The sequence below is a fragment of the Coregonus clupeaformis genome, unplaced genomic scaffold (assembly GCF_020615455.1).
Source record: "Coregonus clupeaformis isolate EN_2021a unplaced genomic scaffold, ASM2061545v1 scaf0001, whole genome shotgun sequence".
Lineage (NCBI taxonomy): Eukaryota > Metazoa > Chordata > Actinopteri > Salmoniformes > Salmonidae > Coregonus > Coregonus clupeaformis.
In genome coordinates this window covers 2083453-2107406 of record NW_025533456.1, presented here as the reverse complement: position 1 = coordinate 2107406, position 23954 = coordinate 2083453, and the positions used below count along the sequence as shown (strand labels likewise).

At 41.6% G+C, this 23954-nt stretch overlaps 1 protein-coding gene across 1 annotated transcript; it reads right to left on the bottom strand.

The window, feature by feature from the left end:
• Nucleotides 1-82: 82 nt before the first annotated feature.
• Nucleotides 83-14460, bottom strand: LOC123482976 (mitochondrial inner membrane protein OXA1L-like). Its single transcript, XM_045212230.1, is given in 11 exon segments — nt 83-820; nt 1303-1383; nt 1578-1740; nt 4846-4950; nt 5218-5382; nt 5604-5689; nt 6166-6309; nt 8301-8498; nt 8501-8576; nt 8814-8948; nt 14350-14460. Coding segments are annotated over 11 exon segments (1416 nt in total). The 3' UTR covers nt 83-668.
• Between the last annotated feature and the right edge of the window lie 9494 nt (nt 14461-23954).

The following is a 23954-nucleotide window of genomic DNA, read 5'->3' as shown; positions in this document are numbered from 1 at the left end:
GCCTGTGTAAACGTAGCCATAGTGGCATAAGTCACTACTGATACTTCTGAAGTCACATCAATAAGGAAACAAGAGACAGAGGCACTGAAGACATGTCGGAAAGTAATATAATTACTGAGGGTTAGTTCGTTGTATGTGGTTAGGCGAGAATAGTAGTATACAGGTTGCTCTAGGCACAATTATTTTTGTGGAAAATGTGTTAGATTTGTCCTATGTAAATGTCCATTCCACCTGCAGCCTTTAAGATTTTTTTAAAGCAAAGGGATATATTTTTTAATCAACGTATTAAGAATAATCTTTCCTCATTCACTCAACATGTGAGTTGATTTAAACAAAGGGGAGGGGGTTGGTTGAGTTGATCAATTGTTTAGACTATTTATAATAAATTACTGATGGAAATGTTAAATGACTCGATTCCCACCATAGATATGTACAATGCAAACACTAGTTGTAACAATTCCCTTGCCGTCATTCCAATGGATATAATGAACAATACCGATTTCATGTTTTCAAATAAGAATTCAGGTTATCATAATGTAAACAGACTTTATAAGGCAACAGAAGTTTGCTCTTTATTTAGAATATTGCCCACGTTCTCTACCAATCCCCCTCTCCCTCAAATATGTACACATGATTCATTGGGCCTTCAAACTGTCTGTCACTCTTCTTCAACCAATAGTCTCCTCCCATGGCCTCTCCTTACCACCGGTTGCCGGGGCCGCTTGTTTTGCTTTGGCTGACTTGGTTGCTGATGTTGTTGCTGGAATGGATGGTGTTGACTGTTGTAGAGGGATGTGGGTGAAGGTCTGCCTCAGTGGACCTGGTTGGAGAGGACAGTACAAAGAGAGAGAAAGGCATGAGGTGAAAGAAAGGAAAACCATAAACCCACTACAATATTCACAGATAAAAATTAATCACTGAGGTACCTGTTAAAATGCAGGTTAGCGTTTTAACGTCATGAATCTTGTTCTGGAGGCAGCTTTGCAGAGTGGTCACTAGCTGGCACAGCCACAAAGTCAGAAAATCTGATTTTAAACCTAACCATAACCACACTGCTAACCCTAACCATAACCTTAAATTAAGACCAAAAAGCTCATTTTTGTTTTCATAAATGTTTACAATATAGTCCATGTTGACTTTGCTGCTGGCCTATGGGGAAATCGCTCAGTTCTGCCTCCAGGACAAGACTCATGACAATAAACGTCAACCTGCTGTGAAAACATTCCATTTAGGAGCAAAATAAAATAGAGTAAATGTAGAAAATGGCGCTGATCTGAAGAAGGGGTGGCGGTAAAAAGGCACCTTTAGGAGCGATGTCCAGGTGGTTCTTCATCCTCCTCTCCCTCTCCTCCAACTGCTGGGCCAGTTGAGCGTTCTTCCAGCCTATAGGAGAGACAGACAACCATGTTTTAATTGGGAGCAAGAGGAGAATGTATGTCCGAGAGTGAGTGAAAAGGAAAGAAAGAGAGAAAGACAAATACACAGAGCAAATCCAACCCAGAAAGAGAGGAGACTATTTTCACAGGTGACTCCATGACACATCCCCACCCCTTTCACATCAGTTCCACTACACCCACCCTTCTTGATGGTATCGATGAAGCCTTCGTTCTGGGGCTGGCCGGAGACCGGGTGTTCGATCCTCTCTGGGATCCTCAGCTTCTGTCTGACCAGTGGGTGTTTGAGCAGGGCCACCTGGGCCAGGGAGAAGCAGTTGGATGTCATCCAGTACGTAAACACCGCCTGGGAGAGAGAGAAATGTGAGATTTCCAGACTAGCTCCTTGATGCTCAGACAAAGACACTCTTTTAGCAGTATGACCCTGCTGTTTTTGTTGTTGTTTAAAAATATACACTACCGGTCAAAAGTTTTAGAACACCTACTCATTCAAGGGTTTTTCTTTATTTTTTACTATTTTCTACATTGTAGAATAATAGTGAAGACATCAAAACTTTGAAATAACACATATGGAATCATGTAGTAACCAAAAAAGTGTTAAACAAATCAAAACATATTTTATATTTGAGGTTCTTCAAATAGCCACCCTTTGCCTTGACAGCTTTGCGCACTCTTGGCATTCTCTCAACCAGCTTCATGAGGTAGTCACCTGGAATGCATTTCAATTAACAGGTGTGCCTTCTTAAAAGTTAATTTGTGGAATTTCTTTCCTTCTTAATGCATTTGAGGCAATCAGTTGCGTTGCGACAAGGTAGGGGGGGTATACAGAAGATATCCCTATTTGGTAAAAGACCAAGTCCATATTATGGCAAGAACAGCTCAAATAAGCAAAGAGAAACGACAGTCCATCATTAATTTAAGACATGAAGGTCAGTCAATACGGAACATTTCAAGAACTTTGAAAAGTTTCTGCAAGTGCAGTCGCAAAAACCATCAAGCGCTATGATGAAACTGGCTTTCATGAGGACCACCACAGGAATGGAAGGCCCAGAGTTACCTCTGCTGCAGAGGATAAGTTCATTAGAGTTACCAGCCTCAGAAATTGCAGCCCAAATAAATGCTTCACAGAGTTCAAGTAACAGACATCTCAACATCAACTGTTCAGAGGGGACTGTGTGAGTCAGGCCTTCATGGTTGAATTGCTGCAAAGAAACCACTACTAAAAGGACACCAATAAGAAGAAGAGACTTGCTTGGGCCAAGAAACACGAGCAATGGACATTAGACCGGTGGAAATTTGTCCTTTGGTCTGGAGTCCAAATGTGCAATTTTTGGTTCCAACCACTGTGTCTTTGTGAGACGTGGTGTGGGTGAACGGATAAATTCAGCATGTGTATTTCCCACCGTAAAGCATGGAGGTGGTGTAATGGTGTGGTGGTGCTTTGCTGGTATTTAGAATTCAATTCCCTGTCTTCTTGGTAAGCAACTCCACAGTGTAGATTTGGCCTTGTGTTTTAGGTTATTGTCCTGCTGAAAGGTGAATTCATCTCCCAGTGTCTGGTGGAAAGCAGATACCCAGGTTTTCCGTCTAAGCTTAGCTTAGCCTTGCCAGTGCTTAGCTCCATTCCGTTTCTTTCTTTCATTTTTTTTTTTTTTGGTGAAAAACTCCCCAGTCCTTAACGATTACAAGCATACCTATAACATGGTGTAGCCAACACTATGCTTGAAAATATGGAGAGTGGTACTCAGTAATGTGTTGTATTGGATTTGCCCCACACATAACACTTTGTATTCAGCACAAAAAGTTAATTGCTTTGCCACATTTTTTTGCAGTATTACTATAGTGCCTTGTTGCAAACAGGAGGCAGGTTTTGGAATATTTTTATTCTGTATAGGCGTCCTTCTTTTTACTCTGTCAATTAGGTTAGTATTGTAGAGTAACTACAATGTTGTTGATCCATCCTCAGTTTTCGCCCATCACAGCTACTAAACTCTCACTGTTTTAAAGTCACAATTGGCCTCATGGTGAAATCCCTGAGCGGTTTCCTTCCTCTCCGGCAACTGAGTTAGGAAGTACACCTTTATCTTTGTAGTGACTGAGTGTATTGATACACCATCCAAAGTGTAATTAATAACTTTACCATGCTCAAAGGGATATTCAATGTCTGCTTTTTTTTGTGTGCCATTTACCAATATGTGCCCTTCTTTGAGAAGCATTGGAAAACCTCCCTGGTCTTTGTGGTTGAATCTGTGTTTGAAATTCACTGCTGGACTAAGGGACCTTACAGATAATTGTATGTGTGGGGTACAGAGACTAGGTAGTCATTCAAAAAATCATGTTAAACACTATAATTTCACACAGTGAGTCCATGCAACTTATTATCTGACTTAAGCACATTTTTCCTCCTGAACTTATTTGGGCTTGTCATAACATTTTACATTTACACATTTACATTTACACTTATATAACAAAGGGGTTGAATACAAAGGGGTTGAATACTTATTGACTCAAGACATTTCATCTTTTCATTTTTTATTCATTTAGAACAATTAAAAAAAAAAAAAATATTCCACTGCCGCTGTCTGTCTCTCACACCAATCTCTTATCTTTTATACAACGGGTGGGTCTAATCCTGAATGCTGATTGGTTAAAACTGCATTCCAGCTGGAGTCTATTTCACAAGTTACCACCGGCTAAATCTATGACGTTGAAATGCCTATTTACTCAGTTCCATCTGACTGCGCAATCCACTGTCTCATCAACCCTGCCAGCAAATGTATAAACTTGATCTCCACTATAAAAAGCATCTAGATATTATCTCCCATTTCTTTTAGACTAGCATTTGGTTTTCAACAGCAGAGATTTGTATAAACCTTGCTGTCTGTCTCTCCGACCTTTTCAATATTGAATTGCGATCTCCACCGTCCCATATAAAAGTGAATGTGTCCGAACAAGACAGACAGCAAATTGAGCTGGTTGTCATAGCAACATACAAACCTTTTTTTCAGTTGACTGGCTAAATCGATACTTTGTTGCGAAAACTAAAATGAAGGCACTGTAGGTGACCAGCCAGGAGGGTTACCGCTAGACCACGGGCTCTGCATGACCCTGCTGTTTTTATCACAACGAGACTAACCTTGTTAAATAAAGGTTGAATAACAAGGAAATTAACAAAGTAGCCCAATACTACTGAAAGCATTGTCAACCACACTACCTGTTGTTATTCTTTGAGAGAAACAGGTTAGCAGACTGGCTCCATAATGCCAAGCCAGACAGAGATACACTTGTGACACTGAAGCTTTTTATCTCAACACGACTAACCTGGAAAAATATTAAAGATTGAATCACAACGAAATGAACAGAAGTATCCCAGGGCTACTGCATACTATTTATGATACTGCCACAGGGGGGCGCAAGAGATAAACAGAGAGAAACAAAGAGAGCGACTGACCGTGGGGAAGTTGATGGTGAGGGGGAGGATGACGAAGGGCATGATTCTGAACACAGTCTTCATGGCTTTCAGGTTAGGGTTATCCACACCAGACTCTGCCCCCAACTGAGAAGACAGGGAGACAGACAGGTGGTTGTTATTCAGGCTCAATACTGTTAATACTATGCAAATATTATTCATAATCTTGCATTCAAATATTTCAATAAAACATTTATAAAAGAAAAGTTATAATATTCTGTTTGATATAACATTAAATATATATATATAAAAAAAAAGCTAATCAAGGTCAGCACAGCTGAATAATATTTCCCCAGACATGTCCGCCCAATGCGCAATAGCCTGGGGACAGGGTTATGACTTGACTAAACTTACCTCCAGGATGGCGAACATGGTTCCGGTCACAGCGATGGGGAGGATGTAGAAGGGGTCTGCTGCTGTGAGGTCGAAGAACCACAAGCACCCTCCTGTCTGCATACTGGGGACAGGGAGGTAGGACATCTTTCTGAGAGCAATGAAGAACGAGATGAAGACTGGAGTCTGGAAAAAGAGAGAGGGAGAGGTGGGATTAGTCTTGGGTCCTAAATACTAGGTCCCATTAATATCTTCTTTCTCCTTGTTCAATACTTCCCATAAATCGTAAAGCATTGGATTTTGTGGAGGCATGGGCTATAGTGGGAGTTTCCATCATTACTTATATATCAGTTATTTTCTTTCAAATCAGTGAAGGGAGGGGGGGGAGAGACGTAGCTGTAACTGACCTGCACCAGAGGGACCAGGAAGCCACGAAGAGGGTTGACGTCATGCTTCTTCTGGAACATGGTCAGGTCAGAGTACGCCTTAGCAACTAGGAGAAACACAGAAATATTACCTCACATGAGAAACATCACACACTAAAGCAGGGATCAAAACTAAAAACATAATTTCAAACCTTGCTTACATTTGAATACGATCATATATATCTCTATATTATGCATGAGAATACTTTGGAACAGATGTCCAAAATAAAAATCACTTGGAGCTGATTTGTTGGGATTTTTGTTATTTTATGTAAAAAAAAAATATATATAATTTTTGTAAGGGCCGCTTTCCTGGACAGAGATCAAGCCTAGTCATTGAGTTAAAAGCAATGGAGATTCTCCATTGAAAATGGTTTTTAGTATAAGGCTTCATCTCTATCTGGGAAATAACGAAATGAGAAGAGTAGAGCAGCAAAAGAAGGGAGCAGTTCCAATGAGAGATGAAAGAGGGATAAATACAGAGGGAGGATACAGATGTCATTAAACAGAAATGAGTTGAGGAGGAGAGAGAGAGAAGACTAACAGTCAAACTTGTTTCCGCTCTGTTTGGCCTCGTTCATCTTGTTGGTGAGTTTGGTCATCTCTGGTATAACGTTGTTCAGCTTGGCTGCCTCCCTCTGACCCTTCACGATGACCGGGAACACCATGATGCGGGCCAGCACCGTGCCTGTGGGTGTGGGTGTGTAAGAGAAAAACAGAAATGGACAAAATAAAAAAATAAGGAAAGTCAGCAATACATCAAGATAAATACCAAAAGCCTCTTACAACCAAGTATCTCCTTGTGAATATTGGACTCAAGTCTGATGATTTGAAGCTAGACAGGCTGAGGCAACCCACACAGAGTTCTGATGAGGAGGGTCTCACCCATAGAGATCCTATTAAATTACATTAATTCCTAATTCTATGGTCTGTGACTCACTACGCGCTAACAGAACAGTGCTGCGGGCAGCTGAGCGGAAATGGAGGAAAACCAAACCTCCGGAGGACCTATTATCCTTCCACTCCCTCCTCTCGCTCTACCTTATTTTCCTCTGTATCAGCTGCTAAAGATGCTTTCTATCACTCTAAATTTCAAGCTTCTGCCTCTAACCCTGGGAAACTCTTCTCCACTTTCTCCTCCCTCCTTAATCCTCCACCTCCTCCCCTTCCCTGCGAATGACTGTCAACCACCTTGAAAAAAAGGACAAAGACATCAGTTACTCATTCACTCAGCCTACTGAGCCCACCGGTCCCACTCACACAGAACTACCTTACGCCTTGACCTCTTTCTCCAGATGAAATTCTGAGACTAGTGATGTCCGGCCGCCCAACAACCTGCCCACTTGACCCCATCCCCTCCTCCAGACCATTTCTGGAGATGTTTTCCCATTCCTCACTTCCCTCATCCCTGACCACTGGCTGCATCCCCTCTGACTTCAAGATGGCCAGAGTTGCCCCCCTCCTCAACAAACCAACACTCGACCCCTCTGACATCAAAAACTAAAGACCGGTATCCTTTCTTTCTTTTCTTTCCAACACACTTGAGCGTGCTGTCCCTGACCAACTCTCTGGTTATCTCTCAGAACAATTCTTCTTGACCCTAACCAGTCAGGCTTCAAGACAGCTCACTCAACGGAGACTGGTAGCCTAGTGGTTAAGAGCGTTGGGCCAGTAACCAAAAGGTTGCTGGTTCAAATCCCGAGCTGGCAAAGTGGAAAAATATTTTCTCTTTACACCAAGTCAATCGGCTCTTGCATATCCTCACATGGGCTTTTCTATCATTGCTATGTGGATGACACTCAACTACTTTTCTCCTTCCCCTCTTCTGACACCCAGGTGGCGACATCTTTGCGTGCCTTGCAAATATCTCAGCTTGGACGTCGGTCCTGGACAACACCCTGTCGTTCTCTGTAAACATCAAAGCAGTGACTCGCTCCTGCAGGTTCATGCTCTACAACATCGGTAGAGTACAACCTTTCCACACACAGGAAGCAGCACAGGTTCTAATCCAGGCACTTGTCATCTCCCATCTAGACTACTGCAACTCGGTTGGCTGGGCTCCCCGCTTGTGCCATCAAACCCCAGCAACCTATCCAGAATACTGCAGCCTGACTGGTGTTCAACCTTCCGAAGTTCTCGCATGTCATCCCGCTCCACTAGCTTCCAGTCAAAGCTCGCATCATCTTCAAGACCCTGGTGCTTGTCTACGGAGCAGCAAGGGGAACTGCCCTTCCCTACCTTCAGGCTATGCTCAAACCCTACATCCCAACCCGAGCACTCCGTTCCACCACCTGTGGTCTCTTGGCCCTTCCACCCCTATGGGAGGGCAGCTCCCGCTCAGCCCAGTCAAAGTTCTTCTCTGTCCTGGCACCCCAATGGTGGAAAAAGCTTATCCCTAAAGTCAGCACAGCGGAGTCCCTGCACATCTTCCGAAAACGTCTGAAACCCTACCTCTTTGAAGAGTACATTTAATAACTCACGGCGCCCCGGCAACCCCCAAAAAAAGACACTTGTCTTTTCATACTAGCACTGACTTTGCTGATAAATACTTTGTTGATACGATTGTGATGTGTTGTTGTCTCACATAGCTATCTTAACATGAATGCACTGATTGTAAGTAGCTCTGGATAAGAGCATCTGCTAGATTACTAAAATGTTAATGTCATGTAAATGTCTCACCTACAACAATAGCTCCCCACCACGGCATCCCCATGTCCACATGCATGAACTCGAGTAGGTTCTGGACCAGGCCCACGGGGGTGGCGCTCCCCAGGCCCAGCTCTGATAGGCTCAGCTCTACTCCCACCCCCTGCAGAACATCCATTACAGTTGGTGCAGCCTCAAATACCTGCTCAGTGATTGGCTGTGTGTTTATAGAGTGGGATCCATGACTGTGGTGCTGGGGATGGATGCTTCCAGCACTGGAGATGCCGTGGGAAGGGTTTCACTTGAGATCTGAAAATATAACATAGCATGCCAGCTTTTATTTTATATTGTGCCAATCAAAATACCTCTTTTACAAATCAGGTGGAAGGATTTCTAAAGGAACAGGACAAACTATTATACAACAGGAAGTGTCTTGGATTTTGACCACATGTGTCAAGGTGTAACAACCAGAGCATGGTGTAATGTTTTAAAACAATTGTGAGAGGATCAGACTAGTTCCTGTATTTCGCATTGACACCGACTCACCTGTGAGCTGTTGTGCCTGACGGCCACGGAACTGACCAATAAGAACCTCCCATTGTGACGTCGACCGAGACCAGCTCTAGTCGATGGACTCCTACATTCTACTACTGTGTGAAGATGGGACGTCTGTAGAAACCTCTGTTTAGAAGAGGGACACAATAACAAGCTAAAATCAGATGAAGAAGCACTACTACTTTCTGGTCCACTTTACTTTGTGGCTTATTGTAGGATAGGATGACAGACAATGCAGCAGTAATTGCAGCATATGATTATGCACATGCAAAAGTCTATTTCTAGCCAAGTTAGCTGTATTGTGGTTTGGTTTCAATGGTCAGAGCGAATGACCACCATAATTGTATCACAAATCAAGAAATATATTGACTTTGGGGCAGATGGAGGCGCACACCAAGTTATTGCTTCCTTGTCATGATCATGTTTAGGCCAAGGTTTTCTATCAAAGATCTAACTATATGCCACACATAGGATATAATATTGTAGCTACGTATGTACAGTGGGGAAAAAAAGCATTTAGTCAGCCACCAATTGTGCAAGTTCTCCCACTTAAAAAGATGAGAGAGGCCTGTAATTTTCATCATAGGTACACGTCAACTATGACAGACAAATTGAGATTTTTTTCTCTCCAGAAACTCACATTGTAGGATTTTTAATGAATTTATTTGCAAATTATGGTGGAAAATAAGTATTTGGTCACCTACAAACAAGCAAGATTTCTGGCTCTCACAGACCTGTAACTTCTTTAAGAGGCTCCTCTGTCCTCCACTCATTACCTGTATTAATGGCACCTGTTTGAACTTATCAGTATAAAAGACACCTGTCCACAACCTCAAACAGTCACACTCCAAACTCCACTATGGCCAAGACCAAAGAGCTGTCAAAGGACAACAGAAACAACATTGTAGACCTGCACCAGGCTGGGATGACTGAATCTGCAATAGGTAAGCAGCTTGGTTTGAAGAAATCAACTGTGGGAGCAATTATTAGGAAATGGAAGACATACAAGACCACTGAATCTCCCTCGATCTGGAGCTCCACGCTAGATCTCACCCCGTGGGGTCAAAATGATCACAAGAACGGTGAGCAAAAATCCCAGAACCACACGGGGGGACCTAGTGAATAACCTACAGAGAGCTGGGACCAAAGTAACAAAGCCTACCATCAGTAACACACTACGCCGCCAGGGACTCAAATCCTGCAGTGCCAGACGTGTCCCCCTGCTTAAGCCAGTAGATGTCCAGGCCCGTCTGAAGTTTGCTAGAGTGCATTTGGATGATCCAGAAGAGGATTGGGAGAATGTCATATGGTCAGATGAAACCAAAATAGAACTTTTTGGTAAAAACTCAACTCATCGTGTTTGGAGGACAAATAATGCTGAGTTGCATCCAAAGAACACCATACCTACTGTGAAGCATGGGGGTGGAAACATCATGCTTTGGGGCTGTTTTTTCTGCAAAGGGATCAGGACTGACTGATCCGTGTAAAGGAAAGAATGAATGGGGCCATGTATCGTGAGATTTTGAGTGAAAACCTCCTTCCATCAGAAAGGGCATTGAAGATGAAACGTGGCTGGGTCTTTCAGCATGACAATGATCCCAAACACACCGCCCGGGCAACGAAGGAGTGGCTTCGTAAGAAGCATTTCAAGGTCCTGGAGTGGCCTAGCCAGTCTCCAGATCTCAACCCCATAGAAAATCTTTGGAGGGAGTTGAAAGTCCGTGTTGCCCAGCGACAGCCCCAAAACATCACTGCTCTAGAGGAGATCTGCATGGAGGAATGGGCCAAAATACCAGCAACAGTGTGTGAAAACCTTGTGAAGACTTACAGAAAACGTTTGACCTGTGTAATTGTCAACAAAGGGTATATAACAAAAGTAGAGAAACTTTTGTTATTGACCAAATACTTATTTTCCACCATAATTTGCAAATAAATTCATAAAAAATCCTACAAATGTGATTTTCTGGAATTTCTTTTCTCATTTTGTCTGTCATAGTTGACGTTTACCTATGATGAAAATTACAGGCCTCTCATCTTTTTAAGTGGGAGAATTTGCACAATTGGTGGCTGACTAAATGCTTTTTTTCCCCACTGCATACATTGTAGGTGTTATCAAGGCTGTATCATTCAAGGCTGTATCTAGTTAACATTAGCTAGCTAGTTACTGGCTGATATGGGAATGCTAACTAACTATACTGAATAAAAATATAAAATGCAACAATTTAAATATTTTTACTGAGTTACAGTTCATATAAGGAAATCGGTCAATTGAAATGAATTATTTTAGGCCCTAATCTATGGATTTCACATTTTTTACATTTTAGTCATTTAGCAGACGCTCTTTTCCAGAGCGACTTACAGTTAGCGAGTGCATACATTTTTCATACTGGCCCCCCGTGGGAAACAAACCCACATCCCTGGCGTTGCAAGCGCCATGCTCTACCAACTGAGCTACACGGGAGGGCAGCATGACTGGGAATACAGAAGAAAAAGATTGGGGTGTGGATCAGAACACCAGTGAGTATCTGGTGTGACCACCATTTGAAGAGATACAAACAGGCACAGACATGCATACAAACACACTATACACACAGATTTTGTGGGCACACACTTAATGTGTTGTGAATATATTGTAATGTTTTTAAAATTGTATACAACTGCCTTAATTTTGCTGGACCCCTGGAAGAGTAGCTGCTGCCTTGGCAGCAGCTAATGGGGATCCATAATAAATACACTGCTCAAAAAAATAAAGGGAACACTTAAAACAACACAATGTAACTCCAAGTCAATCACACTTCTGTGAAATCAAACTGTCCACTTAGGAAGCAACACTGATTGACAATAAATTTCACATGCTGTTGTGCAAATGGAATAGACAACAGGTGGAAATTATAGGCAATTAGCAAGACCCCCAATAAAGAAGTGGTTCTGCAGGTGGTGACCACAGACCACTTCTCAGTTCCTATGCTTCCTGGCTGATGTTTTTGTCACTTTTGAATGCTGGCGGTGCTTTCACTCTAGTTGTAGCATGAGACGGAGTCTACAACCCACACAAGTGGCTCAGGTAGTGCAGCTCATCCACAATGGCACAACAATGCGAGCTGTGGCAAGAAGGTTTGCTGTGTCTGTCAGCGTAGTGTCCAGAGCATGGAGGCGCTACCAGGAGACAGGCCAGTACATCAGGAGACGTGGAGGAGGCCGTAGGAGGGCAACAACCCAGCCGCAGTACCGCTACCTCCGCCTTTGTGCAAGGAGGAGCAGGAGGAGCACTGCCAGAGCCCTGCAAAATGACCTCCAGCAGGCCACAAATGTGCATGGGTCTGCTCAAACGGTCAGAAACAGACTCCATGAGGGTGGTATGAGGGCCCGACGTCCACAGGTGAGGGTTGTGCTTACAGCCCAACACTGTGCAGGACGTTTGGCATTTGCCAGAGAACACCAAGATTGGCAAATTCGCCACTGGCGCCCTGTGCTCTTCACAGATGAAAGCAGGTTCACACTGAGCACGTGACAGACATGACAGAGTCTGGAGACGCCGTGGAGAACGTTCTGCTGCCTGCAACATCCCCCAGCATGACCGGTTTGGCGGTGGGTCAGTCATGGTGTGGGGTGGCATTTCTTTGGGGGGCCGCACAGCCCTCCATGTGCTCGCCAGAGGTAGCCTGACTGCCATTAGGTACCGAAATGAGATCCTCAGACCCCTTGTGAGACCATATGCTGGTGCGGTTGGCCCTGGGTTCCTCCTAATGCAAGACAATGCTAGACCTCATGTGGCTGGAGTGTGTCAGCAGTTCCTGCAAGAGGAAGGCATTGATGCTATGGACTGGCCCGCCCGTTCCCCAGACCTGAATCCAATTGAGCACATCTGGGACATCATGTCTCGCTCCATCCACCAACGCCACGTTGCACCACAGACTGTCCAGGAGTTGGCGGATGCTTTAGTCCAGGTCTGGGAGGAGATCCCTCAGGAGACCATCCGCCACCTCATCAGGAGCATGCCCAGGCGTTGTAGGGAGGTCATACAGGCACGTGGATGCCACACACACTACTGAGCCTCATTTTGACTTGTTTTAAGGACATTACATCAAAGTTGGATCAGCCTGTAGTGGGGTTTTCCACTTTAATTTTGAGGGTGACTCCAAATCCAGACCTCTATGGGTTGATAAATTTGATTTCCATTGATACGTTTTGTGTGAGTTTGTTGTCAGCACATTCAACTATGTAAAGAAAAAAGTATTTAATAAGATTATTTCATTCATTCAGATCTAGGATGTGTTGTTTAAGTGTTCCCTTTATTTTTTTTGAGCAGTGTACAAATGCCTCATGCAGCGCGACAGCTCCTTCAGAGTTGATCAGGCTGTTGATTGTGGCCTGTGTAATGTTGTCCCACTCCTCTTCAATGGCTGTGCTAAGATGCTGGATATTGTCGGGAACTGAAACACGCGGTTGTACACATCGATCCAGAGCATCCCAAACATGCTCAATGGGTGACATGTCTGGAGAGTATGCAGGCCATGGAAGAACTGGGACATTTACAGCTTCCAGGAATTGTGTACAGATCCTTGCAACATGGGGCTCTGCATTATCATGCTGAAACATGAAGTGATGGCAGCAGATGAGTGGCAGGACAACAGGCCTAAGGACCTCGTCACGGTATCTGTGCATTCAAATTGCCATCGATAAAATGCAATGGTGCTCATTGTCCGTAGCTTATGCCTGCCCATGCCATAACCCCACCGCCATCATGGGGCACTCTGTTCACAACGGCGTACACGTGCTCGCCCACACAACGGCGTACACGTGGTCTGCAGTTGTGAGGCCGGTTGGACGTACTGCCAAATTATCTAAAATGACGTCGGAGGCAGCTTATGGTAGAGAAATGAACATTCAATTATCTGGCAACAGCTCTGGTAGACATCCCTGCAGTCAGCATGCCAATTGCATGTTCCCTCAAAACTTGAGAAAATTGTGGCATTGTGTTGGGTGACAAAACTGCATATTTTAGAGTGGCCTTTTATTGTCCCCAGCACAAGGTACACCTGTGTAATGACCATGCTCTTTAATCAGCTTCTTGATATGCCACCATCCATTATCTTGGCAAAGGAGAAATGCTCACTAACAGGGATGTAAAAACATTTTCTTCACAAAATTTGAGCGAAATAAACATTTTATGCCTTTGGAAAATGTATGGGTTCTTTTATTTCAGGGAATGGATGTGTAACTAACATGTCATACATAACTGTCTGAACATGACAACTTGTGTATGCAGACAGTTGGACCGGACAGTTACCAACAATGTTATAGCTTTGCATACATACGTAGCTACAATCTTATATCCTTTGTGTGGCATGTAGATATTTGATAGAAAAGTTTAGGCTAATTCACTTACCTGCTAACGTTAGCTCAACATTGACTCAAAGTCACAGAGCCATGCACGAAGTTGGGCGTGCTGTTTAGAATCGCTGTTAACGCTTGCTGTCAGACTAACACATGAATTCAACAGCACAAAGACATGAACAACTCAAACCTGTTTCAATCTCTCTGTAAGTGAATGGTTGCCCAGACTGTGTCTTCCAGCTTGTCTTAAAAAACATATCGTTAGAGAAACCGGGGTCACCCCACTCCTGATCGCAGCCATGTTGGAATTGTTAGTGAAACAAATGCTGGTACGGAAAGTATAAATGGACAAACCACGTTATCAAAAAATGAAAAATGAAATAGTTAAAAAATGAATGGAAACTAGCTAAATAATTGGTATATTTTATTCACACAAAATCTATGTAGGCCGATATGGATCTTACTATTAAATAATTAAAATGTATTGAAACTTTCAAAGAGAAAGATAGTAAGTTAGGTATATTTGTACAAGAGGTGTACAACCGGATGTATAAATGTGAAGCATCCACTTTGCATTTCTACTCACTACCAAATATGGTAGTGAAAGGAAGCCCAGTGGCCGGCAGTGGGAGAAGATGGAAAGAGATGGATTTTGGCCAACATTCTGCACATTTTCTCATCGATAAAATATTTTATCTCAATACAATTTTCTGTTCCCAAAGTAGAATATGTTACGAACAGAGTGGACTACGTTTTGTAGACTTTACCCTTTACGAAAGTTTCAGAAATTGAATTTAGTTATTGCGATCAGAGTAGGCGTTCCCTAATGGAAATATGCAAATGTTTTCTAAAATGTTCCAATATGATTTCGTTAGCTCGTTTTTGGCTCTGCCCACCTCCTTGTTTGTTGACATTTTATATTTTAGTCATTTAGCAGACGCTCTTATCCAGAGCGACTTACAATTAGTGAGTGCATACATTTTTCATACTGGCCCCTTGTTCTGCCCACTGTGACTCATTTGTTGCCTTTGGAAATGACAGGCTGTGGGCTTTCTTTGGTTAGTTATAAAAAATCTTTGATTTTACTGAGTTACAGTTCAAGGAAATCAGTCAATTGAAATAAATTCGTTAGGCCCTTATATATGGATTTCACATGATTGGGAATACAAATATATATATACACTACCGGTCAAAAGTTCTAGAACACCTACTCATTCAAGGGTTTTTCTTTATTTTTACTATTTTCTACATTGTAGAATAATAGTGAAGACATCAAAACTATGAAATAACACATATGGTATCATGTAGTAACCAAAAAAGTGTTAAACAAATATATTTTATATTTCAGATTCTTCAATAGCCACCCTTTGTCTTGATGACAGCTTTGCACACTCTTGGCATTCTCTCAACCAGCTTCAAGAGGTAGTCACCTGGAATGCATTGCAATGAACAGGTGTGCCTTCTTAAAAGTTAATTTGTGGAATTTCTTTCCTTCTTAATACGTTTGAGCCAATCAGTTATGTTGTAACAAGGAAGGGGGTAAACAGAAGATAGCCTTTTTTGGTAAAATACCAAGTCCAAATTATGACAAGAACATCTCAAATAAGCAAAGAGAAACGACAGTCCATCATTACTTTAAGACATGAAGGTCAGTCAATCTGGAACATTTCAAGAACTTTGAAAGTTTCTTCAAGTGCAGTCGCAAAAACCATCAAGCGCTATGATGAAACTGGCTCTCATGAGGACTGCCACAGGAATGGAAGACCCAGAGTTACCTCTGCTGCAGAGGATAAGTTAATTAGCGTTACCAGCATCAGAAATTTCAGGCCAAATAAATGCTTCACAAAGTTCTAGTAACAGACACATCTCAACATCAACTGTTCAGAGGAGACCGTAAATCAGGCCTTCATGGTCGAATTGCTGCAAAGAAACCACTACTAAAGGACACCAATAATAAGAAGAGACTTGCTTGGGCCAAGAAAAACGTGCAATGGACATTAGACCAGTGGAAATGTGTCTTTGGTCTGATGAGTCCAAATTGGAGATTTTTAGTTCCAACCGCTGTGTCTTTGTGAGACGCGGTGTGGGTGAACAGATGATCTCAGCATGTGTATTTCCCACCGTAAAGCATGGAGGAGGAGGTGTGATGGTGTGGGGGTGCTTCGCTGGTGACACTGTCTGTGATTTATTTAGAATCCAAGGAACATTTAACCAGCATGGCTACCACAGCATTCTGCAGCGATACGCCATCCCATCTGGTTTGGGCTTAGTGGGACTATCATTTGTTTTTCAACAGGACAATGACCCAACACACCTCCAGGCTGTGTAAGGGCTATTTTACCAAGAAGGAGAGTGATGGAGTGCTGCATCAGATGACCTGGCCTACAAAATCCCCCAACCATAACCAAATTGAGATGGTTTGGGATGAGTCGGACCGCAGAGTGAAGGAAAAGCAGCCAACAAGTGCTCAGCATATGTGGGAACTCCTTCAAGGCTGTTGGAAAAGCATTCCAGGTGAAGCTGGTTGAGAGAATGCCAAGAGTGTGAAAAGCTGTCATCAAGGCAAAGGGTGGCTATTTGAAGATTGACGAAAGTGAACTTTACATTTAGGGTTTAGCAATAAAGGTTTCAGAACTGGGATTTATATTAATCTGACTCTAGGAAACATGTCAATTTTAATTTTATTGTAAAAGTGTTTTAACATACATATTCCATCACTGTTATATTCATAATTGGTTATAGGGTGTGCCTAACATGGGGTGTGAATACCATGGAGTGTGCCTACCATGACTGGAATGAAAGCTATGTATATCTTAGTTTCTGTACCAGATGGGTGTAGAGGTCTTCCTACACTTAAAAAAAAAGGTTCCAAAAGGGTTCCTCGGCTGTCCCAATAGGAGAACCCTTTTGGGTTCAATGTAGAACCCTCTGGGGAAAAGGTTCTACATAGAACTGAAGGGGTTCTACCAGGAAACAAAAATGGTTCTTCAAAGGGTTCTCCTATGGGGACAACCGAATAACCCTTTTAGGCTTTAGATAGCGGCTTTTTTCTAAGAGTGTAGGAGCCACTCCCTCAGAGCAGGTTATGAAATATCTGGCAGTCGTCAGGCACTCAGGTGTGAGCATCAGACACACAAAGCAGAAGTTTTTAATGCAGAGAACATTCTTGCAGCCGGTCTTGTCGTGCTACACCAATTGGCCACAGGTAGGGCAGGCACGAATGGAGGGGCAGTCGGAGACCACCTGTACCTGGTGCAGAGTGGTGGTCTTGCAGTTTCAGGTCCTGGTCCTGTCAGAGAGGGTTTGAGACCTTTCGACTGCTTCGCATGGAGATTAATTAATATATAAAGATTAATAGTCGGTATGGCTACTGATATAGACTAAGCCTACATACAGTGCCTTCGGAAAGTATTCAGACCCCTTGACTTTTTCCAAATTTTGTTACCTTACAGCCTTATTCTAAAATGGATACACATTTTTTTTCAAAGCGAAAAACAGATTTTTTGAATTTTTTGCAAATGTTTTAAAAATAGAAAACTAAAAAACACATTTAAATAAGTATTCAGACCCTTTGCTATGAGACTCGAAATTGAGCTCAGGTGCATCCTGTTTGCATTGATCATCCTTGAGATATTTCTACAACTTGATTGGAGTCCACCTGTGGTAAATTCAATTGATTGGACATGATTTGGAAAGGTACACACGTGTCTATATAAGGTCATCATCACAGCATCATGCTGTGGGGATGTTTTTCAGCGGCAGGGACTGGGAGACTAGTCATGATCGAGGCAAAGATGAACAGAGCAAAGTACATAGAGATCCTTGATGAAAACCTGCTCCAGAGCGCTCAGGACCTCAGACTGGGGCAAAGGTTCACCTTCCAACAGGACAACGACCCTAAGCACACAGCTAAAACAACGCAAGTCTCTGAATGTCCTTGAGTGGCCCAGCCAGAGCCTGGACTTGAACCCGATCGAAGATCTCTGGAGAGACCTGAAAATAGCTGTGCAGCAACGCTCCCCATTGAACCTGACAGAGCTTGAGAGGATTGGGAGAAACGGGTCTGAATACTAATGTCAATGTGATTTTTCAGTTTTTTATTTTTAATACATTAGCAAAAATTTCTAAAAACCTGTTTTTGCTTTGCCATTATGGGTTATTGTGTGTAGATTGATGAGGGGGAAAAAACAATTTAAGAATAAGGCTGTAACGTAACAAAATGTGGAAAAAGTCAAGGGGTATGAATACTTTCCGAATGCACTGTAGCTAAAACTATGACTAATAACATTGGAACATTGAACACTGAAAGAACACTGAATAAAACTAAGCTGAATATAATTAATCCAAGCTTACCTATTTTTTTGCTGACTCTCTCTGTCTGCTCTCATGTCTTCTAGCAGTGTTTGGAGGTGTGCTTTTTCTTCTCACCTAACTTCCTTCTTTCCCACCTCTATTCTCTTTGCAACAGACTGAAACTAGTTGGCTAATGAAGCTGTTTGTGGCCATTGTTGTCACTTTCCCTGAGATCTAATGTCAACTGGCAATTGGTTTTGAGTGACTTTGTGTCCCCGATGGGACGTAACAGACTCAGTCATATGTTCAATTCCTCTTCTATATTTGCCAATTTTTTTTCTTCTATACTCTTGAATTCCTCTTCTATACTCTTCACATTGTTTTCTATACGCTCCAATTCCTTTTCTATACTCTCCAATTCATTTTCTATACTCTTCACTTTCTTTTCTTCACTTTCTTTTCTATACTCTCCAATTCCTCTTCTATACTTTTACATTTCTCTCCTTTACATTTCAATTCCTTTTATTCTACTTGCTTCCGCTTCTATTCTCTTAATTGTCTCTTCTTTTTCATCAACTGTAGAGGATTGTCATCACTTCCTCTTCCAATATTGTCTACCCATGTCTTCAATTCCTCATACATTCCCTTCCATTCCATTTTGATTATTATCCTCAATTCCTCCACTATTCTCTTCCATACACTTCAATTCCTATTATTTTGTGTTCAATTCCCCTTCTATTAGTTCATCTGGAGCACATGCTTAGAATTACAGAGGTAAATTGATTCATACATTTGACTGTAATTGGTCAGAAAGAGTAATAGATGAAGGACGCATATTTCAGTTTAGCCAAGCAGAATACAAATTTAAGGCAACAAATCTACATGGATCAAACAGGAGCTGTTGAAGCCAGAATAACTGAAGACCTTTAATATAAGTGATACTGTAAGGGTTGGTGTGAGGTGTGACCCAGGTGCGGTGCAGGATGGTGGTGAAACAATGATCTTTACTGGTGGTCCCGAAGCCAGAATACAAAATAACGGACTTATCACGATAAAAGAAAGGCGGAGCAAATAAGTCTCCAAAAACAGGCTGACAGCCAAAATACGAAATACTAACTACGACTGAAACAAATAAAGAAACAGGGAGAACACTTTTCAAATACCTGTACATACGTCTCCGATCAGACACTGATTAGTACCGCTGGGCATAGAGAAACTAGCAGAGAAAACTGAGCAAGGGAATACAGGGAAGTGAGGGCTTAAATACACAGGTGAACAGGTAGACACAGGTGACACCAATAGGATCAAGATTAGTCCAGACTGTGAGTGAGGAGGTGCCTAAGGTTGTCAGAGGAGGACACCTAGTGGATCGCTCCGGAACTGCGACCCATCCTGTAACATGATACTACTGTAAGGGCTGACTGTATGACAGGTATTTAAAAAAGTAAAAAAGAGTTCACTTACATTTATTGTACATAAGCAGATATGCACTCGGGGATCTAGTGGAAATAGAAAAAAGTATAATATTAGAATTCTAATTTTACAAAAAAGAGGGGCATGAGAGTTTGGCATGACGTTATCTAGAAATGTGGCACGTTTGCGAAGGAAACACACCCACACACAACCTGAAGATATGGAAAAACACAGACATTTATCTTTCATTATTAATGAGACTGATTGATTGTGGATTGGGCTGTAAGAGAGAAGCAATATGCATTACAAATAGTAGGAAAAAACGGTATATTTATCAGGCATGGGGTACACTGGCCTCGGATGGGTATGGAACTACTGTATATTGAGGAAGTGGTGTCTATAGGTGGTGTTACATTCTGATGAGACATCTTTGACATAATCTTTGACAACATCCTTGACATCATCTTTGACATCATCTTTGACACTGAAACAATCAATATTCAATAATAAAAAATAAAAACAATTCTTACCTGTCTGACTTTAGTGTCATCAAAGACATACCAGTTGTGATCATCATGGGACTTGATTGTAGCCGTGTAATGTCCACCTCTTAGACTCCCCACATGGTCCACAACTGCATAGAGTTCATAGTCACAGTTCTGTTCAGAGACATTGGATAAATCAAAAGGAGAAGGAGAGATATAACGGAACCTTCTGATTTCCTTTTATACTGCTGCTTTTCTCTTAGCCTAACATGCCTGAATTAATATACAAATGTGTCGCCTATTTGAGAATGTGTTATGAAAGCACCTGTCAAATAAAGAAAGTATCTCTAAATACCTTTGTCTGTAATGTGTGAGGAATGTCCACACAGCAGTCCTTTTTGACATATGACATACTGTGGTCGTCAAACTCAAACCTCTTGAGTTGCAGAGTTAGAATCTCTGGGTGATGTAGCATCTTACATACCTGCAGACACAAAACAAACACTTACTATCAATCCGGATTAATATAGCCACTATAGGGAAACAGTGTTATACAGTACTACTACCTTATATAGTGAAAAGCATGTTATCTTTTTGAGAAGCTTTTGGTACAATTATTGATTAAGGATATTGATTGAGTATTCCAAATATCACAACTCACAATGGTTGCATCTGTTTTCTCATCGCTTTGGTCACAGTACATCCCACTGATGGTTGAAGACTTGATAAAATGCTGTCATCACATCCCTTCTTCTTTGGACGATTTTCCTTGGAATCCATTTTTTTAATGTCTGAATAATCTTCATAAAACTTTTCAAAAAATGTTCTGTTTTGGAGAAAACTGTCACAAGATTTATATCACTTGATTTGGAAAAAAATATAATTTACTTTAATGACATTAACTGTCTTAGTCATACCTTATTGTAAACAAATAATAGGTTAATAATAAAAGCATTATTATTACATTTACGTCATTTAGCAGACGCTCTTATCCAGAGCAATTAGGGTTAAGTGCCTTGCTCAAGGGCACATCGACAGATTTTTCACCTAGTCGGCTCTGGGATTAGAACCAGCGACCTTTCGGTTACTGGCACAACGCTCTTAACCACTAAGCTACCTGCCGCCCCGGCACAACACTAACAATTATAAAATCATAACAATAATTATAACAACAATGAAAACAACAAAAATATGAATAAAGAAATCTACAATCATTATTATAATAATCAAGTCATGTAGCTCACACTATTATTATTATGAGCATATTACTATTATTATTATTATTATTGCTGTTGTTGTTGTTATTATTATTAGGCTTACTATTATTATTAACTCTAACCCTCACTCATAATATAGTGTTACAGGAGGGGGTCGCAGTTCCGGAGCGACCCACTAGGTGTCATCCTCCGACAACCTTAGGCACCTCCTCACTCATAGTCAAGACTAATCATCTTTTTGTTAACAAACTAGTTTTGGCAAGTCGGTTAGGACATCTACTTTGTGCATGACACAATTAATTTTTCCAACAATTGTTCACAGACAGATTATTTCACTTATAATTCACTGTATCACAATTCCAGTGGGTCAGAAGTTTACATACACTAAGTTGACTGTGCCTTTAAACAGCTTGGAAAATTCCAGAAAATGATGTCATGGCTTTAGAAGCTTCTGATAGGCTAATTGACATCATTTGAGTCAATTGGAGGTGTACCTGTGGATGTATTTCAAGGACTACCTTCAAACTCTTTGCTTGACATCATGGGAAAATCAAAAGAAATCAGCCAAGACCTCAGAAGAAAAATGGTAGACCTCCACAAGTCTGGTTCATCCTTGGTAGCAATTTCCAAACGCCTGAAGGTCTTCATCTGTACAAACAATAGCACGCAAGTATAAACACCATGGGACCACGCAGCCATCATACCGCTCAGGAAGGAGAAGCGTTCTGTCTACTAGAGATGAACATACTTTGGTGCGAAAAGTGCAAATCAATCCCAGAACAACGGCAAAGGACCTTGTGAAGATGCTGGAGGAAACAGGTACAAAATTATCTATAACCACAGTAAAACGAGTCCTATATCGACATAGCCATAAACAAAAATAGAACTGTTTGGCCATAATGACCATCGTTATGTTTGGAGGAAAAAGGGGGATGCTTGCAAGACGAAGAACACCATCCCAACCGTGAAGCAAGGGGGTAGCAGCATCATGCTGTGGGGGTGCTTTGCTGCAGGAGGAAATGTTGTACTTCACAAAATAGTTATTATTTCGTATTTTTGTCTGTCTGCCTGTTTTTTGGAGTCTTTTTGTACTTATATGAATGTGTTTCTACCGGTCATTTAGGCAATGACTAGCCCAGTTAGCGCTAGTTTATGCTAACTTGCTAGCAAGCAACTTCACTGGGGGGGCTAGTTACCCCCTAGTACCCTAACCATGAGAATGTCATAGTGTTTCTGGACTAGGCTACTAGTCAATGATTTTATTTTATTTAGGCCTACCATTATTGTCCAGAATTATTTAGATAACCCGGAGCCCTGTCAAGATGCACCATTTCATTTTTGTACATCAGTTTGCGCGGATTTTAGTTTTTAGGTAACTGCAGCTGCACCCCTCAACAAAAATGTGCATGAATGAACGAATAGCATAAATTAACGAATTATGAATAGTAGCTACAGCAGAGCTGAAATACAGCCTGGAACCGGACAGCAGGCGCCTTACAGTACGTATATACATTATTTGATTACTCCATTAGTGTTTCATGTAGTCAACATTTGACCACTGTAATAACACTGCAAAAAACCTAAAGGCCTACCAACAACTTGCCAAGTTCACCAATTTTTTTGCGCAATGGCAGATCACTCGATAGAGCCAGATTCGAGAAAGAGAACAAACTGTCGCACATGGCTGTTATAAATGTTCACTTTCGATTTAGATTCACCTCACCTCACTTGCAATCTAAATGGAAGACCCAGCTGTGCGTATTCCATACACATTTTTTTAAAGAAAATATTGAGTTGTTATTAATGATTGATATATATCCCCTTTCTCACACACACTTTTTTAATGAAGCACAACATTTGTGTCACATAAAAGGTCTATGAAATTGAGATTATAGAGCATGTAGCGAACGTATTGCTGAAAAATTTATGACATATAGATAGTTCAGATTAAGTCAATAGTCTTGATAAAAATGTATGAAAAATAAAATGACAAGAGAGCAAGTAAAGAAAATTCAAATCTGCCTTCTAGTCACATACAGTAAATACAATTTTTTTTGTTATAATTACATATAAACAACATTCTCTTTTCATCCTTTGGTTGTGAGATCAGAACTAGATTGTAAAGTCAACCTTTGGCAGTAGGTATATATCAGAAATATACATTGGCTATCATCAGACATCCAGACACAGTAGGCTAGGTAGTGGAAGCAGCAGGTGGCTTCATTCTGCCCATTCATCCATCCCCAAGGCCAGTTGCCTCATCACCAAATGAATTACAGATTGGTTCTGGTAGTTTTACAGTACCAGTCAAAAGTTTGGACACACCTACTAATTCCAGGGTTTTTCTTTCTTTATACTATTTTCTACATTGTAGAATAATAGTGAAG